At 42.3% G+C, this 22,402-nt stretch overlaps 1 protein-coding gene across 1 annotated transcript in view; it reads right to left on the bottom strand.

Annotated features, from left to right (window-relative positions):
* The window catches only part of LOC139477730 (uncharacterized), a 28,185-nt gene extending 6,000 nt beyond the window's left edge, over positions 1-22,185 (bottom strand). The window contains exons 1-13 of the mRNA XM_071260128.1: positions 22,045-22,185; positions 20,781-20,903; positions 17,989-18,091; positions 17,076-17,207; positions 15,559-15,699; positions 14,663-14,747; positions 12,897-12,994; positions 10,662-10,716; positions 7,797-7,927; positions 6,705-6,746; positions 4,991-5,047; positions 4,476-4,529; positions 1,738-1,902 (exon numbers count right to left, since the gene is read on the bottom strand). Coding sequence (XP_071116229.1) covers positions 1,738-1,902; positions 4,476-4,529; positions 4,991-5,047; positions 6,705-6,746; positions 7,797-7,927; positions 10,662-10,716; positions 12,897-12,994; positions 14,663-14,747; positions 15,559-15,699; positions 17,076-17,207; positions 17,989-18,091; positions 20,781-20,870 — 1,153 coding nt within the window. The 5' untranslated portion in view covers positions 20,871-20,903; positions 22,045-22,185. The remainder of the gene's footprint in view (positions 1-1,737; positions 1,903-4,475; positions 4,530-4,990; positions 5,048-6,704; positions 6,747-7,796; positions 7,928-10,661; positions 10,717-12,896; positions 12,995-14,662; positions 14,748-15,558; positions 15,700-17,075; positions 17,208-17,988; positions 18,092-20,780; positions 20,904-22,044) is intronic.
* Positions 22,186-22,402: the final 217 nt, after the last annotated feature.

Here is a 22,402-nt window from a genome sequence, read left to right as displayed (position 1 = left end):
TCTCCGAACTCTCAACACTATCACTACCACCAGTCGCAGCTCCACACTGTGCTAGGGGGCCACAGCCAAACATGGAGTTGAATATTCTACCCAACAGTTTAATTCTTTTGTTTGTTTGTGACCGCCTCCGTGGTCCAGTGGTAGAGCCTCTGCCCGGAGAGCGGAAGGTCCGGGGTTCGATCCCCGGTCGCGTCATACCAAAAAAAGATGGTACTTGTTGTTACCCTGTCTGGCGCTCAGCATTAAGGGGCTAAAACAAGGACTGATCGGCTCGGAGTCAGTATACTGTGTCTGAGTGGGGTATTCATGTTAAACTGCGGCATGGTATCTCAGTCCGGACTAGCACTATAAATCGGCATTAGTCCGGACTACTACAAGCAGCCACACAAACACACACATGTACATGCATGTCGCTATATAAATGCAATAGTCTTGGACGCAACGTTAAAACCCCATTTCACCTCACCTTGTTTGTTTGTCTATTTGAATTTCTTCATAGTTCATTTGAACTATCATGTAATTAGTTTTAGTGGGAATATATGGAGGAAGATGGGTGCTTTTTCCATTAGTTTGTAATCTCGGAACCATTCTGATGAAACAAACAACCAAAATCTGGGAAATAGAGTAACCTACCCTTTCCCAATGAAACAATTATAACATTCTCGCAGACATATACAACAAGTATTTGTCACAAAGTGACGAAATGTCCCCTGCCTGCATATACACCATAGTACCAAATATGAAGACAATCCAGTGTTTAGTTCTTGAGATATTGCGGCAACACCGTTTTCCAACTCCAAAAGCAGATTTGCAAAGCGAATCGCGGCGTCTTAGACGACTGGGCCACCCTTACCCCCTTCAGGTCCAATGAACCGAATCCTAAGCCTCCTGGAGTACTCAGGCACCTGTCAGGGCCCTGGTTGCATCCATGCATGGAAACACAGAATCAAGAATTTTTATTGTACAGAACACCCTTGAAGGGCAGGGTACAAACTATCTACATATAGGAATAAATATAACTAGAAACATGAAACTGACTGACTGACTGAGTATGGTTTTACACCGCTTTTAGCAATATTCCAGAAATATCATGGCGCGGGACACCAGAAATGGGCTTCACACATTGTACTCATGTCGGGAATTGAACACTGGTCTTCGGCGTGATGAGCGAACGCTTTAACCACTAGGCTACCCGAATAAACATGAAAGGTAGATATATATTACATATTATTTTCATTCATAGTGTATAAACATTTATATATATACAATGTATATATCATTTATTATGAGGTGGCTGGCAGCGTGTACTTTAATGATGCTGATACTGTATTAATAAGACATAATAATCATAAGGTCATATCTAGATGTTGTCTATAAGAGAGGTTCTTTTAATAAACATGTGGAAGATAATTTCAGGACAGGGGTTCAGGATATTTGCTAAGATTTTATTATCATTTTGGCAGTTTTTCTTATTTAGGTTACATAATTTACATATTCTCTGGTCGATAGGCATGTTAGTGTATCGGCCTCTTTCAATCTCAAGATTATGGCAACTGAGTCTTAATTTGGTTAAAGCTAATCTATGATCTTTACATTTTACAGCTGAAACATACTTCTTAAGTTCAAATTTATCTTTAATAAGCCTTAGTTGATTGAAGCCTGAATAAAGTACCATCACAAAAGAAACATAAACACACTGTTCGGAATCTGTTGGGGTATCGATGTTGTTTGACTTACTTCCGTATTCCTTTCTGACAGTCTCATGACTATCCTGTCTAGGGACAGAGACCACTGCAGGGGGCGTGGCCACCCCTTCTGGGTCGGGACGGACGGGAGAGACGCTGCTGGCCTTGTTGACACCACTGGCCTGGTCTGTGGAAAAGTCCCCTGTAAAAGGTTGGGCTGGAAACAATAATTTATAAAAAGTATTCATGATCTATGGATGGTGAGCGAAATTAAAGAAAAATCTAGAAAAGAAACAAGCATGAAATACTCATATCCCCTGCCAACATAATAATGTCCGGTTGAGTGAAAGGCATTATTCACGGTAACTCTGTCAATGGAATTTTTTGAAAATGGCCTAACTGCAAGCACTAAAAATATATGAAACCAACTGCATGGAAGTTGGCTTGTTCGAGTGCCGCTAGCAAAATTTATTTTTTTTAACAATAATCCACCATAAACCTTGAACAAAATCCTTTGTCAAGTGGTATCTCAATTAGGTAATTATTGTAATGGTTCTCACACAACCCTGTGTACATCTTTTTCTTAGAAAATCCAAAGTAGCATGATAAGTTCATAGATTAAGTTCAACTAATGCCATAGAAACAGCAAAAGGCACCAGTTCAGCATGTGTTTGATACAAATGCAAAGTTTCATAATAAAACATCAAACAATTTCCGAGTTTTATGTTCTGGAATTAAAGCATAAGTGCAGAAGAATGAAACAGACGGACGGACAGCACTCATTCCTACAAATGGTGCTTTTAATGACACATCAAAAGAGTTGTGCTTCTTATTCCACGTTGACCTTAACTCATTTCCTTATTTGCTTCCCAGAGTTGCTTACCTGTGCCTGAAACCTATGATCATGGGTTTGAATTCCATATTCGTCCTGATTATGTTTCTAAGTTTGTTAACACCACACTTTGCTCATGGGTTTCACTAAAGTGGTAAATGTCTGACCTGCATCACTTCAGGCCTTCCTCCCACATTAAGTTGACATTCCATGATTTAACTGTAATACAGTTCAAAGCGGTGTTAAACCCCACTCACTCACTCTAGATGTAAGCTATGAGTGGAACAAGTCACTGATATATGGTTGGTTGGTTGGTTTGTTGTTAAACACCGCACTCAACAATATTCCAGCTGTATGACGGAGGTCTGTAAATAATTGAGTCTGGACCAGACAATTCAGTGATTGATATCATGAGCATCGATCCACGCAATTGGGATCGATGACATGCATCAACCAAGTCAGCGAGCCTGACCACCCGATCCCATTAGTCGCCTCTTACGACAAGCATAGTCGCCTTTTACGGCAAGAATGGGTTGCTGAAGACCTATTCTATCGCGGAATCTTTACTCTATTGTGTACTGCCATTGTAATTGCAGTGTATTAATTTGTATTAATTTGTAAACCTAGTTAATTTTGTAATACAATAAAAGATTGTATAACATTTGTTGGTTGTTTGTTGGTTACACACTAAGTTCTTAAACCTACAGAGTTCTAGGTTAACGTATTGTTTCGATTGACCTTGACCTTGACCTTGCGGCATGTATCAGGACTGTGTGTATTGTCCCAGCGACAAATCAGCCTAGATCTGGATTAATTATCATAAATTTACGTAATTGTCCCAGCTGAAAGATTAGAATCTGACCCTGGGACTAACTGTGAGTGAGTTTGGTTTTGCGCAGCTTTTAGAAATATTCCAGCAATATCACGGCGGGGAACACCAGAAATGGGCTTCACACATTGTGCCCATGGGTAATCGAACTCGGGACTTTGGTGTGACGAGCAGTCACTTTTAATCACCGTAAAGCCCTGACTAACTGTGTTAAAGATGATCAGTTTCATATGGAATTAGTTCCTTCTGGGACAAATATTGCCAGTGTAAATGTATCATTCCATTGGATTAATTCCCCTAAAAAAAAGACCCATGAAGATCCAGGGGAGAAGTAGGTCTTTAGCAAACCATGCTTGCCATACAAAGCGACAGTGCTTGTCGTAAGAGGCAACTAATAGGATCGGGTGCTCGCTGACATGCTTGATGCATGTCATCGTATCCCAATTGCATGGATTGATGCTCATAATATCAATCAGTGGATTGTCTGGTCCCAACCAAATTTTTTACAGAGCGCCATCATATAGATTGAATATTGCTGAGTGGGTGTTAAATATCAAACAAAGAAAGAAAGAAAGAAAGAGAGAAAGAAAGAAAGAAAGAGAGAAAGGAAGAAAGAAAGAGAAAAGAAAGAGAGAAAGAAAGATAGAAAGAAAGAGAGAAAGCAAGCAAGAAAGAAAGAAAGATAGAAAGAAAGAGAGAAAGAAAGAAAGAGAAAGAAAGATAGAAAGAAAGAGAGAAAGCAAGAAAGAAAGATAGAAAGAAAGAGAGAAAGCAAGCAAGAAAGAAAGATAGAAAGAAAGAGAGAAAGAAAGAAAGAGAAAGAAAGAGAGAAAGCAAGAAAGAAAGATAGAAAGAAAGATAGAAAGAAAGAGAGAAAGAAAGAAAGATAGAAAGAAAGCAAGAAAGAAAGAAACAAACAAAGAAAAAAAGAAAGGAAGAGAGAAAGCAAGAAAGAAAGCAAGAAAGAAAGAAAGAAAGAACGAGGGAAAGAAAGAAAGAGAAACTATAAGTACCATGAAAATGTAACTACAGAAGGAGATACTCTCGGATAACTTTCTGCAATTCTCAAGTCAAGACACACTGCACATTTCACCCAGTCCGATCTGGAATCACGAGAAACATGTCTTACCCATGCCCTGTCCTTCTTCGTCCTCCATGTTAACCCAGATTGGGGAAGTTGGATCTGAAAAAAAACCATACCAATAAAACTGACAATTAAAACTCCTTTCAAACAACCATCATATTCAGTTATCAAATATATCTTCTTCCTCTTGTGTTAAATGTGTAGTTTGCGTCTCGCAAAGTACTGAGAGTAATAACTTTACATCTGTAGATTTTCAACGGTTTTGAAACAAAACGAGCAAGACCTTCAGGTTCAGTATAAGTCAAACTTGTCATGAAAACTAAAAACTAAATAAATCTCAAATCATCAAAAGGTGCCATTTCACCACCAAATCTATCTGTATAGTGAGTTTCAACAAGAAATATTCAACGGTTTAGGAGTTCTGCTCTGGAAACAGAAAACCATTTTTTAGAACAAGGATAACAAATCCTACTACCCGACCCAATCAGTTTTGTGAAAGGGACAGTACTTTTTATCTGATCTGAAACATCTTTTTTATATAAAAAAAGAGAATGCCTAACCTTGTAAAGAATATGGAGGTGGACCATCGATGTGCGCATCAGCCCTATTTCCAGTGGCTGAAAAGTGCCAGTGACAAAATACTTTACAATATATTCATTCAGCCATATTGCAAATAAACCAGTGGCATAAACATTCAGGATACTCCAGAAACTGGGGACCTATATTCTGGCCCTGAATCCCCACGGGGAGACAAGCATAGATTGCTGGGAACCTATATTCTGGCCCTGAATCCCCGGGGGAAACAAGTATAGGTTGATGTGGACCTATATTCTGACTCACAATCCCCACGGGGAGGCAAGCATGGGTTGCTGGGGACCTATATTCTGACCCTGAATCCCCATGGGGAGACAAGCATGGGGAGACAAGCATATTCTGACCCTGAATCCCCACAGAGAGACAAGCATGGGTTGCTGGGGACCTATATTCTGACCTGGAATCCCCACAGAGAGACAAGCATAAGTTGCTGGGGGCCTATATTCTGACCTGGAATCCCCACGGGGAGACAAGCATGGGTTGCTGGGGACCTATATTCTAATGCGGAATCCCCACTGGAGACAAGCATAGGTTGCTGGGGACCTATATTCTAACACGGAATCCCCACAGGGAGACAAGCATGGGTTGCTGGGGACCTATATTCTGACCTGGAATCCCCACGGGGAGACAAGCATAGGTTGCTGGGGACCTATATTCTAACATTGAATCCCCACAGGGAGACAAGCCTGGGTTGCTGGGGACCTATATTCTGACCTGGAATCCCCACAGGGAGACAAGCATAGGTTGCTGGGGACCTATATTCTAACACGGAATCCCCACGGGGAGGCAAGCATGGGTTGCTGGGGACCTATATTCTGACCCTGAATCCCCATGGGGAGACAAGCATGGGGAGACAAGCATATTCTGACCCTGAATCCCCACAGAGAGACAAGCATGGGTTGCTGGGGACCTATATTCTGACCTGGAATCCCCACAGAGAGACAAGCATAAGTTGCTGGGGGCCTATATTCTGACCTGGAATCCCCACGGGGAGACAAGCATGGGTTGCTGGGGACCTATATTCTAATGCGGAATCCCCACTGGAGACAAGCATAGGTTGCTGGGGACCTATATTCTAACACGGAATCCCCACAGGGAGACAAGCATGGGTTGCTGGGGACCTATATTCTGACCTGGAATCCCCACGGGGAGACAAGCATAGGTTGCTGGGGACCTATATTCTAACATTGAATCCCCACAGGGAGACAAGCCTGGGTTGCTGGGGACCTATATTCTGACCTGGAATCCCCACAGGGAGACAAGCATAGGTTGCTGGGGACCTATATTCTAACACGGAATCCCCACGGGGAGACAAGCATAGGTTGCTGGGGACCTATATTCTGACTCACAGTCCCCACAGAGAGACAAGCATAGGTTGCTGGGGACCGACATTCTAACAAGGAATCCCCAGGGGTAGACAAGCATAGGTTGCTGGGGACCGACATTCTAACGCGGAATCCCCACGGGGAGACATGCATGGGTTGCTGGGGACCTATATTCTGACCTGGAATCCCCACGGGGAAACAAGCATGGGTTGTGGGGGACCTATATTCTGACCTGGAATCCCCACAGGGAGACAAGCCTGGGTTGCTGGGGACCTATATTCTAACATGGAATCCCCATTGGGAAACAAGCATGGGTTTATGTCTGTATTAATGAGGTTCCACTACTTTCATTTACCTTGATACTGCACAAGAGATTCATTGCTGTCACTTGGTTGAGCTGAATCAAAACAAAAATGAAACTGTCATTCAATGGAAGTTAAAATGCAAAATTTACTGTACACACATCAGGTGAGATAATAAGATCTTGTCAATTTGTTGAGAATGTTGAGAACAGGAGAATCAAACGGTTTATTTCTGGAAATGCCAGATTCAGGAGTATTTGAGAATCACGGTATCAATGAGAGAAGATGACGTTTGTCACATTAAATAAAATGGGCCCAAAGTCTGTCACTTGAACAATATCATGATTATTAATTAACGAAGAGAGCTGCATGTGTGCTAATAATTATATCATGAAAACAATCCATTCCGGGGATAAAGAATATTACTTATAGTAATATAACATATTGTGGAAACTGGAGTTTTAGTCATTCAACTCCCTTGCCTTGCAAAGTTGGCCAATTGGTGTATAGTCAGCTAACTTGTTGTCAAGTCACCCAATTTGTCTTCAGTCAGTCACTTGGTGTATTGTCAACCAATATGTGAATAGTCAGCCAAATTGTGTAAAAGGGGGAGTTGGGGGTACCAGAGCTCCAGATAAGCTGCGTATCTGCGTGAAATACGCATCAGAAATGCAGAAATACGCAGTAAAATATAATCCAAGCGTATCAAATACGCAACGAACATTACAGATACGCTACAAAAATAAAACTTGTGCGTATCATCAAAATATTGTGAAGTAACCCTGTGTATTCAATTAGCAAATCAGCAACTTTTTTTGAATTATTAACGGGCATTCCGTCAACCTTGCCAAACTCCACGTTTACACAGTTACATCATGATCATTTGCCATCACACTTTCTTGTGGAAATATCGTGGTATTTTTGAGTCCTATAAAGCTCTCGAACCCACACGACACCAGTTTGCAGGGACTAGATGAATATTGTTTTTAAATTTTTAACTTAAATACCCACATCTGTAAAAAATAGTGGGTAACAGAAATTTGAATACGCAGATTGAATTACTGATACCCAATGATTTTAAAATGCATGGGTAAAATACCCACAACACCAAAAGCTTATCTGGAGCTCTGGGGTACCCTACTTACCTGTACTGTGACAAGACAATTTCTTTTTCCGAAGCCTGTACATGTATATGCCTGCAGCAACTAATAATACCAAGACAATTAAAACTAATGTAGATATGCATATAGCCAGTATAATTTGGTTGTTTGACGATCTGAAAAAATAAAAAAAAACATCCTCTGTAAGTCAACTGGTATTAGGGCTGGGACGAGTCCAAATTTACTACCCTATTACCCGATCCTACTCGGGGACCCGTTGTAGATATCTAGAGATAGGTACAAACTGTCTGATTTGGAAAAGTTTGACCGTAGCCGTGGCAAAATGTATTTAGATACACGTATAAAACGATCTGGTCATGCATACACTGACGTTTACTGCATGAAGTTATATCCTTATTCATACATATAAAAGTAAGAAGGAATGGGTGCATTGTCAGAAAGAAATGGGAACATAAGTGACTTGTAGTGTAACCATAGAGTTTGAGATATCATTAAACAATATATCACGTGACTTACTACGGGTCCAAATAGTCCTGTGAGTACCTGAGTTACCCGTGCCAGACCTACCTGGTATATGAATATTCAAAGTGATACACCTATGTTAGCAGTTCACATACCGTATTCGACGTAATAAGCGCCCCGCTCTAATAAGCGCCCACAGCGATATTTGCTAATATATTGGCTAGTGAATCCCAATTGGCACCCTACCGATTGATCAATGTACACAAGACTTTTTTTTCGCGTATAATACGCACCCGTGTGTTATATGCACCCTTAATTATGGGCAATTAAATTCTGGAAAAATATATCTGTCGACCATAAACATTTCAGGCTGTCAGCAAAAACCACGAAATTTATCTTTCAACCCTGTTTTTTTTCACCAAAGTAATATTCTAATAAAAGCCCCCTATTTCTAATTTTGAGAACGTCCTGAGCGCTTATTACGTCGAATACAGTATTTGCTAATGGCAACAAATGACTTCTTCAGCTTTGTATTGTGATAAAATGACCACATTCTGTATCCAACTTTAGTTCTCAATACTACTACATGGTTCATACAGATATGGAACACTAAAAATTCAAAAATATTGAAAAATATTTCATTTTACTTTTTGAAATGAATGTTGATGAGAGTGAGTTTGTGGCCTGATGGGAAGCGTTAGAGTGAGACTTGGTGGGTATTCAAATGTCACGTTTGACACTCGGTACATGCAAAGACCATGTTACGTCAAGTCAAAGTGAGTGAGTGTGAGTTGGGTTTAATGCCACTTTTAACAGTATTACAGTTGTGTGATGGTGTGGGAGGAGATTGAATCGATGTATGTCTCACCACTCTGGTGAAACCCACAAGCTGACAACCTAGAAGCATAATCAGAGATTCCAACCCACAGATATCATAAGTTTCTGGCATGCTTAAGGGATGCAACTCGACGCAGCAAATTGTGGCACCATAGACAACTGGGCTAGCGGTGACACCTGTCAGGTAAACCGAAAAGGAGATGTGGCAGGCTCAATAACTTTTAGTTAAGATTTATTAGTTAGTAGTAAGGTTATATGGCCTTGTTACCATTTTACCTTATTAGTTTATAACGATATTTACATTAGAAGAATATATTATTAGTTATGTTTTATACCTTAGTATTTTATACCTCAAACATTCATTCCATAGCTCTGTAACATGAAGAAAGCTTACTCTCAGTCTAACTTCCAGTAATTGTCACAGTACATGCTTTTGACTAACAGCACTCTTTGCCCCAGGGCGCCCAGTCTATTGTCTTGTTGATAGGCCAAGCTGGCCATTGCTACAGAAATGTTTAGTTGCTACTTTCATCTCACGAGGAAAGACCACATACTCAGCATGAGTTAGTGAATATGGTTTTACGCCGCTTTTAGCAATATTCCAGCAATATCACGGCGGGGGACATCAGAAATGGGCTTCACACATTGTACCCATGTCGGGAATCGAATCCGGGTTTTCGGCTTGACGAGCGAACGCTTTAACCATTAGGCTACCCGACCGCCCCTCATACTCAGCGAGATTTATTGTCGCATTCATTTCTTATCATTTTAGGATTTGGATATGTGAAGGAATATATTCATACTTAAGATTTGTCATTGGCAATGTTCACCGTGCAATCATTGTTATCGGTATTACCAGTACAGATTTCACCTATCTGGCTGAATTTAGTACGTACGTACATTCATACCTACCAATAAAATAAACGTCATCAGCCTCACCCCCCACAGCTGTTTGTGATTATTTGGCGAGTAGATCGCCTGCTCTACTATCGGCCAACACAACCACGGTTACAGAGATATCAGTTTAAACATTGAGAGGTCAAAACAAGGTCAGTAATATAACTACTACTTGGCATTCAAAATTCTAGATAAAGACATTCACACATTTTGAATGCAACAGAAAGCCTCGTGTCCCATCACAGAGAGACATTGATGGCACTAACGACAATGTCTAGACACATATTGACAAGAGTCATCACATGTTGACATACCCCCCAAATGCTTGGTCTGATGCTACACTGAAATGGAGCTTCCCTAGTTATATCCTACTTTTGGTACAATGCCATGGAAACCTTCATTTCAGTGAAGAAAAAAATGATGCTGTTCAGTATTTTTCAATATCCCAAATCACCAAAAGGCACCAGTTCACCATAAGACTGATCTGTACAGCAAGTTTCATTCGGAGATCTTCAACGGTTTTGGAGTTTATTTCCGGAAACGGGCACTACCCTTATTTTTAGTATAAGCCCAACTAATCATGAAAACAAAATGTAAAATTTCAAATCATCAAAAGTCAGATAGACGGATGGACAGATGGATGGATGCTATGATCCCTGTTTTTCAAACAGAGAGATAAAAATGGACACCAACCCATTTTTTGGAGGCTTCTCTTCTGCCTCAATGCCACCATCAGTCATATTTGTTCCTGCGAAAGAAAACAAGAGTCAGAAGATGACAAATCCCCCACAAATTCTAAAGAACAAATCATCTGGAAATCATTTCTATTTAATCTGTCCATAAACAAGCATAGTAACTGAGCTATTAAAAAAATACCAAGTACACACCAATATGTACAGAGTTAAAGTCAAACTTGTTGCCATGGAAATGAAAACAATATCAATTCTAAAAATCCCTAAATAGCAAAGGGCACCAGTTGACAACCTGGTCTTTGTGAGTGCACAGTTTCAAGAAAGAGTAGGTACCTGTTAGTTTTAGAGATATGGTCAGGACAAACATACCACTGTGAACAGAGGCAAAGTTGTTGCCATGGAAACAGGAACTTAAATTTCTTTTTTTTTTAATTCCTGAATAGCAAAAGGCACTTAAGCCCCTGATTAATATATGTACCAAGTTTGGATGAATAATGTTAAATAGTTTAAAAGGTCTGCTCTGGAAAAGACTCCGTTTCAGCTGGGAAAAATCAAATTCAGGAACATTCTTTAATAGCAAAAGGCACAGCACAGGTTGCTTGGGATCTATTCTAACCCGGAATCCCCATGGGGAAACAAGCACAGGTTGGTGGGGACCTATTCTAACCCGGAATCCCCCAGGGAGACCAGCACAGGTTGGTGGGGACCTATTCTAACCCAGAATCCTCACGGGGAGACCAGCACATGTTGTTGGGGACCTATTCTAACCCGGAATCCCCACGGGGAGACCAGCACCGGTTGCTGGGGACCTATTCTAACCCGGAATCCCCACGGGGAGACCAGCACAGGTTGCTTGGGACCTATTCCAACCCGGAATCCCCACGGGGAGACCAGCACAGGTTGCTGGAGACTTAGTCTAACCTGGAATCCCCACGGGGAGACCAGCACAGGTTGGTGGGGACCTATTCCAACCCGGAATCCCCACGGGGAGACCGGCACAGGTTGTTGGGGACCTAGTCTAACCTGGAATCCCCACGGGGAGACCGGCACAGGTTGCTGGGGACCTGGTCTAACCCGGAATCCCCACGGGGAGACCAGCACAGGTTGCTGGGGACCTAGTCTAACCCAGAATCCCCATGGCGAGACCAGCACCGGTTGCTAGGGACCTATTCTAACCCAGAATCCCCACGGGGAGACCAGCACAGGTTGCTGGGGACCTATTCCAACCCGGAATCCCCACGGCGAGACCAGCACCGGTTGTTGGGGACCTATTCTAACCTGGAATCCCCACGGGGAGACCAGCACCGGTTGCTGGGGACCTATTCTAACCTGGAATCCCCACTGGGAGACCAGCACCAGTTGCTGGGGACCTATTCTAACCTGGAATCCCCCAGGGAGACCAGCACAGGTTGTTGAGGACCTATTCTAACCTGGAATCCCCACGGGGAGACCAGCACCGGTTGCTGGGGACCTATTCTAACCTGGAATCCCCCTGGGGAGACCAGCACAGGTTGTTGGGGACCTATTCTAACCTGGAATCCCCATGGCGAGACCAGCACAGGTTGTTGGGGACCTATTCTAACCTGGAATCCCCACGGCGAGACCAGCACAGGTTGCTGGGGACCTAGTCTAACCTGGAATCCCCACGGGGAGACCAGCACAGGTTGTTGGGGACCTATTCTAACCTGGAATCCCCCAGGGAGACCAGCACAGGTTGTTGGGGACCTATTCTAACCTGGACTCCCCACGGGGAGACCAGCACCAGTTGCTGGGGACCTATTCTAAATTGGAATCCCCCTGGGGAGACCAGCACAGGTTGTTGGGGACCTATTCTAACCCGGAATCCCCACGGGGAGACCAGCACAGGTTGCTGGGGACCTAGTCTAACCCGGAATCCCCACGGCGAGACCAGCACAGGTTGCTAGGGACCTATTCTAACCCGGAATCCCCAGGGGGAGACCAGCACAGGTTGCTGGGGACCTATTCTAACCTGGAATCCCCACGGGGAGACCAGCACAGGTTGTTGGGGACCTATTCTAACCTGGAATCCCCACGGGGAGACCAGCACAGGTTGCTGGGGACCTGTTCTAACCTGGAATCCCCATGGGAGTTCCCTCTGCAGACCATCAGCCACCTTGTTGCCAGCCAAGCCCCATGTCAGTTGCCTGCTACGACTAGATTGTTATACTGGGGATTTAATCCCTACAATAATATCCATTTGGTAAAAATGACTAACCTGTGACTATCCTTGTCAGATTCCCTTTTGCACCAAGTGTAGTCTTTATTTGAGATGCTGGGGATGATGAAGTTGTTGTGAGATTGTGTCTGGGGGATCTGCAATGTCAACAAGAAACATTGTATGTACAGAGTATAACTTCTGTACTATTCCTCTTAAATTTGCACATAATATCACATTAACATATTCATTCTATACCCTGCACAAAGTGAGTGAATGAGTGAGTGAGTGAGTGAGTATGGTTTTACGCTGCTTTTTGCAATATTCCAGCAATATCACAGCGGGGGACACCAGTAATGGGCTTCACACATTGTACCCATGGCGGGATTCAAACCCGGGTCTTTGGCGTGACTAGCGAACGCTATAATCGCTAGGCTACCCGACCGCCCCTGCACAAAAAGAAAAGCAAAAGTAGTAAAGTTGTAAATATCTGACAGACTCAAGATTTTGAAAGGCATTTAGAAGTGATGCACATAAGGAAGAGAATTTAAGGATGTCAACTTCTTTATAATGAGGAGCACAATGTTTCGGAATATCATGGGATGGTGGTGAAGGAGTAAGTATACACTCCATAACGTTGTGATCCTCATAATTACGAATTTGACATCAATAAATTCCCTTCCTTATCAGACAGTGTTGCCGACATAATTAAAACCAAAATGAATTGGTCATTTCTGCATGGATTGGGATTGATTTGTGTGGAAAAAGATGGAGAAATCACAAAAACACAACCCCGCGAGGGTCAGGCGCCAAAACACACCAACCATCCTCGGGCGATTGCAGGATTTGCAAAGCATGTGCACCGCCAACTCATTGTCAAATGACATTTTCGAAACCTTTTCATGTTTTTAATCAAGGTGCTCGCGTGATTTGATGCACTTCGCGATGTTAGACCCGTTTTATCACAATATAGATCTTGCATATATAGAAATATAGAAATGCAAGTGATGGGATGGGATTGGTCCATAGGAGAGGCTCAGAAGGGACATAACTCATAATAACCACTGGTGGCGCTACAATCGAGCCCAGGAATTCCAGCCTAGTTCGGCAAGGATGTGGACAGATTTGGTGGTGGAAGCGTGGTGATGTGGGCAGCCATCTCCTACACTGGTAGAACAGACCTTGTGCAAATTTAATGGCACAACGTTACACGGATGAGATTCTTTCGGGTACATGTCCTTTCCATTTTGCAACAAGCAAACATAATTTTCCAACAAGACAATGCCCAACCTCAAACGGCAAGGATGGCAACAGCCTTTTTTGAGAAATCACAACATCCAGGTCCTGCCATAGCCCTCCAGGTCTCCAGATTTAAACCCAATCGAACATTAATGGGATGCACTGGATCAATGACTGCGAGGACGTCAGCAACAACCACAGAACCTCTGACAGTTGGCACAAGCACTGCAGGTAGAGTGGGTGAATATTCCTAGGCCACCATTCGGGATCTGATTGCTTCCTCGGGACGACGATGCCAGTCAGTTTTGATTCAAATGATGGCCATGCAAGACACTGTGCACAGATGACCTTCATCTTGAACATTTAATGTCTATGTCAGCCACATGGAACCTGGGTCAATGACAATGATGTATGCCGATTTTGAACAATCGATTACCATCTGTTGATTATTTATCTGATATATAAAATATATTTTTTCACAAACAATGATTTTAGTAAATATTTAATGGATTATTCCAAAGAGAATTAATCAGTAGACAACATCTGAAAGACTTGGATGCAGACGACAACACTACACGACAACTCACTGGGTGAAGGAAGACATCTGGCTGATACAGGGGCCAGTGCCATGCCCAGGTTTGTATGTCCCTGTCGGACATGGTAAACAGACGCCTGAAAGTAAATTGTGAAATGTGTCACCAGTTGATTGGATGTAGAAAATGTTACCGGTAAATGGGATTCAAACCCACAGAAATCAAATCTGTATTCACATAATTATATATGTTGTTGACAGTTTTGTTAGGGTCAAGAACAAATTTTGAGGCCATTTTTCTTTAGACCCTGCACAGCCTTGGACCACTGGTATGACTAAGGGAGGTGTAACCCTGCACAGCCCAGGAAGACTTGTATGACTAAGGGGGACAGCCCTGCACAGCCTAGGAGCACTGGTATGACTAAGGGAGGTAACCCTCCACAGCCTAGGAGCACTGGTTTGACTAAGGGAGGTAACCCTCAACAGCCTAGGAACACTGGTATGACTAAGGGAGGTAACCCTCCACAGCCCTGGAGCATTGGTATGACTAAGGGGGGCAGCCCTGCACAGCATTGGAGCATTGGTATGACTAAGGGAAGTAGCCATCCACAGCCTTGGAACACTGGTATGACTAAGGGAGGTAACCCTGCACAGCCTTGGAGCATTGGTATAACTAAAGGAGGTAACCCTGCACAGCATTGGAGCATTGGTATGGCTAAGGGAGGTAACCCTGCACAGCCTTGGAGCACTGGTTTGACTAAGGGAGGTAACCCTGCACAGCCTAGGAACAATGGTATGACTAAGGGAGGTAACCCTGCACAGTCTAGGAACAATGGTATGACTAAGGGAGGTAACCCTGCACAGCACACCGGTAAGAATAAGGGAGGTAACCCTGCACAGCCTTAGCACACTGGGCATCCTTGTCACCTTCAGCATTTACAACAGACTTACCATCTTTGAGGTAGGTGTTCTTTCCACACTGGACCTTGACATCCTGGCAGCTGCAGTGTTCGTTCATCACCATCCTCTCACTCTCACACCTACATGGCCAGTTGCAGCCTGATGCTGGGTCCTGCTTGGCCGGAATGGTACCTGAAATATCAGAGTGAGTGAGTCAGAATGGTTTTATGCCAGTGATAGCAACGTTCAAGCAATATCACAGCAGGGGACACTAGAAATGGGCTTCACATATTGTACCTATACGGAGAAACAAACTAGGGTCCTCAGTGAGCAAGGCAACGCATTAACCATTAGGCTACCCCATCTAACCTTGAGCAAGTGGGTCAGTAAGGTTTTTATGCCACTTTTAGCAATACTCCAGCGATATCATGGCAGGGGACACTAGAAATGGGTTTCACACATTGTAACCACGTTGGGAATCAAACCAGGGTCTTCGGCATGAAGAGCGAACGCTTGAACCACCAGGCTACCCCACCGTCCCCCATCAACCCTTGAAATATTTGAATGTTTAAAACCTACACAAACTAAAATGTGTAGATCTTAATGTTTCATAAAAAATTGTGCTAGTACATTTTTGATAAAGATTTTCAACATTACAACTGAGAGACATTTCTTGCAGATACTGATGCAGATATATTCCTTTCTCTCACCAAGGAGCAGTAAAGGTTCTTGTCTCACTAAATATTGTCAAGCACATTTGTATGAGTGTGATATGAAAATGATATATAAGGAGCTATCTGTTTTGTCACTGTTATTTGTGGATTTTTCCTGGAGACTAAATCTTTAGTGTTCTTGTGAAGTGTTCTTTTGTTCTGTATCCAGGGCTGCACCATTTAAATGGCATTGTAAGAGGCAAGTCCATCCATCTCATTCACATGTTATGATGAGATCTTTTACAATGACACGATACCTCTATTCACCTCTAGAGACATTTTGTGGCAGAAAAGAGATATGATGTTGATGAGGTTGCAATTTTTTCAATGTTTTATCCATCACAACAAGCATGAAATACTCATATCCCCTGCCAATATGACATGTCTGGTTGTGTGCAATGCATTAGCCCTCCGGAAACGAGCACTACCGCCATTTTCAGCCTAAGTCAAAGTTGTTTCTTTTGGAAACTCAAAAAATATATTCTTAAAAAATCCCAAACTATCAAAAGACACCACTTTACCACCAGACCTATCTACGTGCCAAGTTTAATGAAGAAATATTTTACGGTTTTGAAGATCTGCTCCGGAATGAAGCACCACCGCAATTTTCAAAGTCTAAAAAAATAAACTATCAAAAGGCACCAGTTCACCACTAGACCTATCTTTGTGCCGAATTTGGTTAAGATATCTCTCATGGTTTTTGAGTTCTGCTCCGGAAATGAAACGTGATGGTGGGATGGATGGATGGATAGTCAGAATGGAAGGACGGACAGACAGCACCCATTCCTATATCCCCCTTGCACTTCGTGGTGGGGAATAATAAATTTCAAGATTAGAGAACATATCAATTCTTACCCTCTGGGCAGTGGAAGACATAACACGCAGACCGGAAGTCGGAGTCCGTTCTGTCTAATTGTTCCTCCCCTTTTCTACAAGGCACACAGCGATCTTTGTCCTTGTCATGGAAACACGGCTCTATCTGGTGGTCTGTATGATGGAGGTAAGAAATATCTGAATAACAACATATCCATGGCAAAGATGGTAGCGGTAGCGAGAACTAAATACTGATTTTAGATGAAGTGAAATGGGGTTTAACGTTGCGTCCAGGATTATTGCACTTATATAGCGACGTGCATGGACATGTTTGTGTGGATCCTTGTACTAGTCCGGACTGATGCCGATTTATAGTCCTAGCTCACTAAGATACCATGCCACAGTTTAACACGAATACCCCACTCAGACACAGTATACTGACTCCGTGCCGACCAGTCCTTGTTTTAGCCCCTTAATGCCAAGCGCCAGACAGGGTAACAACAAGTACCATCTTTAAACATCTTTTGGCATGACGTCGCCGGGGATCGAACCCTGGTCTTCCGTAAAATCTGATTTTAATGCGATTGTGGCAAAGAAGAATTCACATTCAGGGTAACCCCAAAAATAATTTGTTAAGCGTCAATCTCCTTGCAGGCAATGTGAGAGTCCTGTAAAATAATGAACTGGTTTAGTGAACTGTATGTCTAGATAATTACTTGAGAGTCTGGAATGAATCAATGATCATGTGGACTGTGGTCATGATTGATGGATGAAATGACAGACACCCGTAACTGCTCATGATGCATATGCGCTGTCGGTCCAAAGAATATTATTGTGTATCCCTCGGGATGTAGCATATTCTTTTTTGTGCATCTATTCTCAACATTTATGTGTCGCATAAACCCCTGTAGAAGGAATCGGTGTTATCAAGTCTGAACTATAAAATTGTACAAACCTTCAGGACAGTTGTCAGTTGGTAAGATTGGCATGCAATTACGACGTGTTCCATTTTGAAAAATGTACTTGCTCACGCCATCACTCACCTCATGGTGAGTTATCTATTGCAAAATGAAAAAATAGTGTTTATTAAATAAACACAACTATGACAATGAGGCACAACTGGGAGATAAACCTACTTTGTTTTCTACATTGAATATGAAACATACACAATTCTGATTGGTCATTCAGAGGTTTCAAAACACAATAACCACCTCTGACAGATACTGTCGATCACTATAGAGACTATTAGTAATAAAAGAACTTCATTCTCAATCATGGTCAGAAGGCGTTTCAAAATAATTATATCTACAATCATTGGTTACAAAATGCCGAATGAATTTCAGTCACTACCCTAGTCAATGTTGGTTGGTTTGTTTGTTATTTAACGCCGCACTCAGCAATATTCCAGCTATATGGCAGCGGTCTGTAAATAATCAAGCCTGGACCAGACAATCCAGTGACTGATATCATGAGCATCGATCCATGCAATTGGGATCGATGACATGCATCAAGCAGAGTCACCTTTTACGGCAAACATGGGTTGCTGAAGACCTATTCTACCCCTGAATCCCATAGTAAAAGTATGTGTGGCAATTGATGTTGGAAAGAAAACAGATATTGACTGAAAGAGTATTTTTAGTCTTGGACAACAGTGAGCTTGGAATTTGGCAATTATCACCTTCCATATCCGACTGTGACGTCATATCATCTGCGTCATAATGAGCAGTTTGACGTCAGTATTGTGGTGTGAGGTATACAACAGTCTTGCAAGACTAGCTTAACATCTTCGCTAGCACCAAGGACCGCTGTGTTTCATTCTGCCATGGCAGCTAGAATTATTGCAGTAAATTTAACATTTGAACCTTATCTGATTCTTTTGTTCCAAATTCAATTTAGTACGGTTAAATCTACAGAACATAGCTCTACATTTTAACACCATCTTCAAATTCTACTAAATGCTACAGAAGAATGCTGTGGTGTTAAGACAGAGCTATGTCTTTACGTCTGGCCGTGACAGGTGTTCGATCTCAGCAGCTTGCTAACAGTTATCTCCCCTATACTGCCTTTGGCTGAGGCCCCTTTGGGGTTCAGCCAATACACCAATCCCTAAAATACCTTAAATCTAACAAGCCGTTTCACACAAAAACTTGTGCGTGAATACATGGCTCCATCGACAACCTGCATATATCGGTGCATAATAACTGCTGAGTAATACTGTACACGTTCGGTATTGGAACATTATCGGATGTCTTTTTCAATCAGAAGACATAATTAGTAAAACATACACCAAACACTGTGTCACAAAACTGACCAGTCTCTTGTGTCGCTCGTCTTCAGCTAAACAAACGATGGTGTTCTCACATACTTGTTCTTCAGGGCAGTGCCCACTGGCTCATTTCCTCTGGACAATCATACGTATATTTTGGAACATATACCGTATTCGACGTAATAAGCGCCCCGCTCTAATAAGCGCCCACGGCGATATTTGCTAATATATTGGCTAGTGAACAAACCCAATCAGCACCCCTTCCGATTGATCAATGTACACAAGACTTTTTTATTCGTGTATAATACGCACTCGTGTGTTATATCACCCTTAATTATGGGCAATTAAATTCTTGAAAAATATATCCATCGCATGTAAACATTTCAGGCTATTAGCATAAACCACGAAATTTACGATCTTTCAACTCAAAATAATATTCTAATAAGCGCCCCCTATTTCTAATTTTGAGAGCGCCCTGGGCGCTTATTACGTTGAATACGGTAACTACATTTCGGGAATGTCCTCACTGTATGCCTGTATATTTTATCTGGCGGACCCCAGAAACTTCCACTGATGAGATCAAATTCTCTGCTAATGGCTCATCAAGCAAGTGATGCCTACTTTAGAATCAAAGCTCCATCTTACAGATACAAAATCCAACCTGTCGATTGCCAGGGCACTGATCTGGAAGTAATTCTGGTCACACGTGGTATGCCAATTTGAAACGAAAAGTATCTGGCAAAATATAGAAGCATACAGTGAAAAATGATCTCACCAGTGGCACTGCGTTTGAGAACAACTATTTTGGCATCCATGATCAGTGAAGATGAACGGAAATAGGACAAGGACTACTGTATCGAAGTTCGGGGTGGAGAGACATTCATTCCGAATAAGTAGTAGCGTCCTGGGGCGTTATTTTAAACCAATTGGACCATAAGTTCAGACTAACCAAAACACGGTGATTTGATAAGTTATTTGAGTAATATACGAGACCCTCTTTTTGGTCGTCACCTATCACCCCTACATGGAAGAACCCTCGTTGATTTCCAGGGAACGACTTGGAAGAGTCCATGCAGTACAAATGTGTAACAGGTTGCGATGCGATGCGAATTTCTTTAGCAATTGCTTTTGAATGTTTTTTATTTTGTAAGGACTATGATAACCTTTGGGAGGAATCTAATCTACCTTAAATTTCAAAACACAGAAGGTTTATATTTGATACCGCCGGCGGACCAATCAGAATGCAAGATTCTAAAATGTCATGGTCGAATACATACATGATGGATAAATGTTTCGCAGGATTAAGAAAACGGATTAAGAGTTATAATATTGACCATACCCGTTCTTCTAGGTTTCGCCTGGTTGTAAGGGCCAACGACCTGCTCCACATTAGGGTCAAACAATAGATTATTATGTGGTCTCTGACATGTATAACTCTTACACCTTTAAGATAAGTTACATCGGACCATCCATGAACTTACCTCGGTTCTCGCTGTAACAAGGGCTGCTGTGAACATCACGAACACGCCATTGTGTAGGAGACGATGTACTGACATACAAAAATCACTCATCTTGGACTAACTCATGCACCACTGTCATAAAACCTACGGAAAAAACAAACACATATTCAGTTGACGCCAAATGGGGATAATAAGTTAGAGAAAAGGTTTAAAAGAAGATTAGATTAACTATTGTTTCCACGTCGGGCTGAGGGTACTGTTCGTGTTGAATATCCGTTGATCTGGACTGTACCGGTCAAAGTGGTGTGTGTGCGTCCGCCCGTGTATCTGTGTGTGCGCGTGTCTGTGTGTGTGGCGTGTGTGTTTGTATGTGAATGTGTCTGTGTTGTGTGAATGTGTGTGTACGTGTGCGTATCGGGGGTGGGGGTGGGGCCGTTTGTGGTCTGTGTGGTGTGAGTTTGACTGTGTGTATGTGTGTGGTGTGAGCGTGTATACTCTACGTGTGCGTGTGTGTATCGGAGTGTGTGTCTTTCTGTGGTGAGTGTGTGACTGGGTGTCTGTAGTGTGCTTGCGTCTGTGTGGTGTGTGCTTCTGCGATATGTGTGGTGTGTATCTGTGTGTTTGGTGTGCGCGCGTCTGTGCTGTGTGTCTGTGTTGATGTGTGGGTGTCTGAGTGTGTCTGTCTGTGTGGTATGTGTTTGTCTGTATGTGAGTGCGTATGTGTGACAAACAAACCCACATACACACACAAAACATATACCTATCACACACACACATACACCACACACACACGCAGTCACACACAGAGACACACTCACTCACACAGACACAGAAGACCACACCCACCCTCACCCCTGCACTTGCACCACTTTAGGCTTTCCTTCCACATCAAACAAACACGCCGTGGTATAACTGAAATATTGTTCAAAACGACGTAAAACTCAACTCCCTGACTTGCTCAAGGTGATAAACGACTCTCGGACGACATCGAAGGAAAGTATACTCGATACCATGACAAATGACACTATCCGTGTTGATTTCAAGGTGTGTCTATAGAGGTACAATATGAAACTTTGGCGAAAATAACAAGCAGTTTGTTTTAAATTTTAAACATATGATCAATCGAGCATCTCTAAATGACAACATACCAGTGGTTTCGTTGAAAGGAGACTCGGGTCTTTTTGTATTTCTTTACCTAAAGCACCTATCATGCAGGGGCGGCCATTATTAAAGAAATGTCGTTCATTTGACTTCTCACATCGACCTGATTCACATAACACTCTACCTTATCTTATCTAATGCAGCTGAAATCCACGATCACACCGGCATATCGTTTGAGACTCCGCCGTGATAATTCATAACTCTATACTTTCACACACTGAAACAAAACAGTATACAGCCACAATGAAATAACAACGCAGTATGGATTTACCTCACCCAAATATTTATGTATATAGACCTTACGTCACAGTCCTATAGTGTCGTTCCTGCGAGACTTCATGAAACTGATTCTAAACCAAAAATGTTCCAATAGTGAAAAAAGAACATTGAATAATATATTTTAAAATATATTTAAAACATGATGTATTAATTTCAAGAAAAAGAAAAAGTAACAAACATTTTGTTTGTACATTAAAATAGAC

Source organism: Haliotis cracherodii, unplaced genomic scaffold (genome assembly GCF_022045235.1).
Source record: "Haliotis cracherodii isolate W230 unplaced genomic scaffold, xgHalCrac1.p SCAF_35, whole genome shotgun sequence".
Classification (NCBI taxonomy): Eukaryota; Metazoa; Mollusca; class Gastropoda; order Lepetellida; family Haliotidae; genus Haliotis; species Haliotis cracherodii.
The sequence above is the reverse complement of the archived record's forward strand: the minus strand, read 5'-3'. Positions and strand labels throughout refer to the sequence as shown.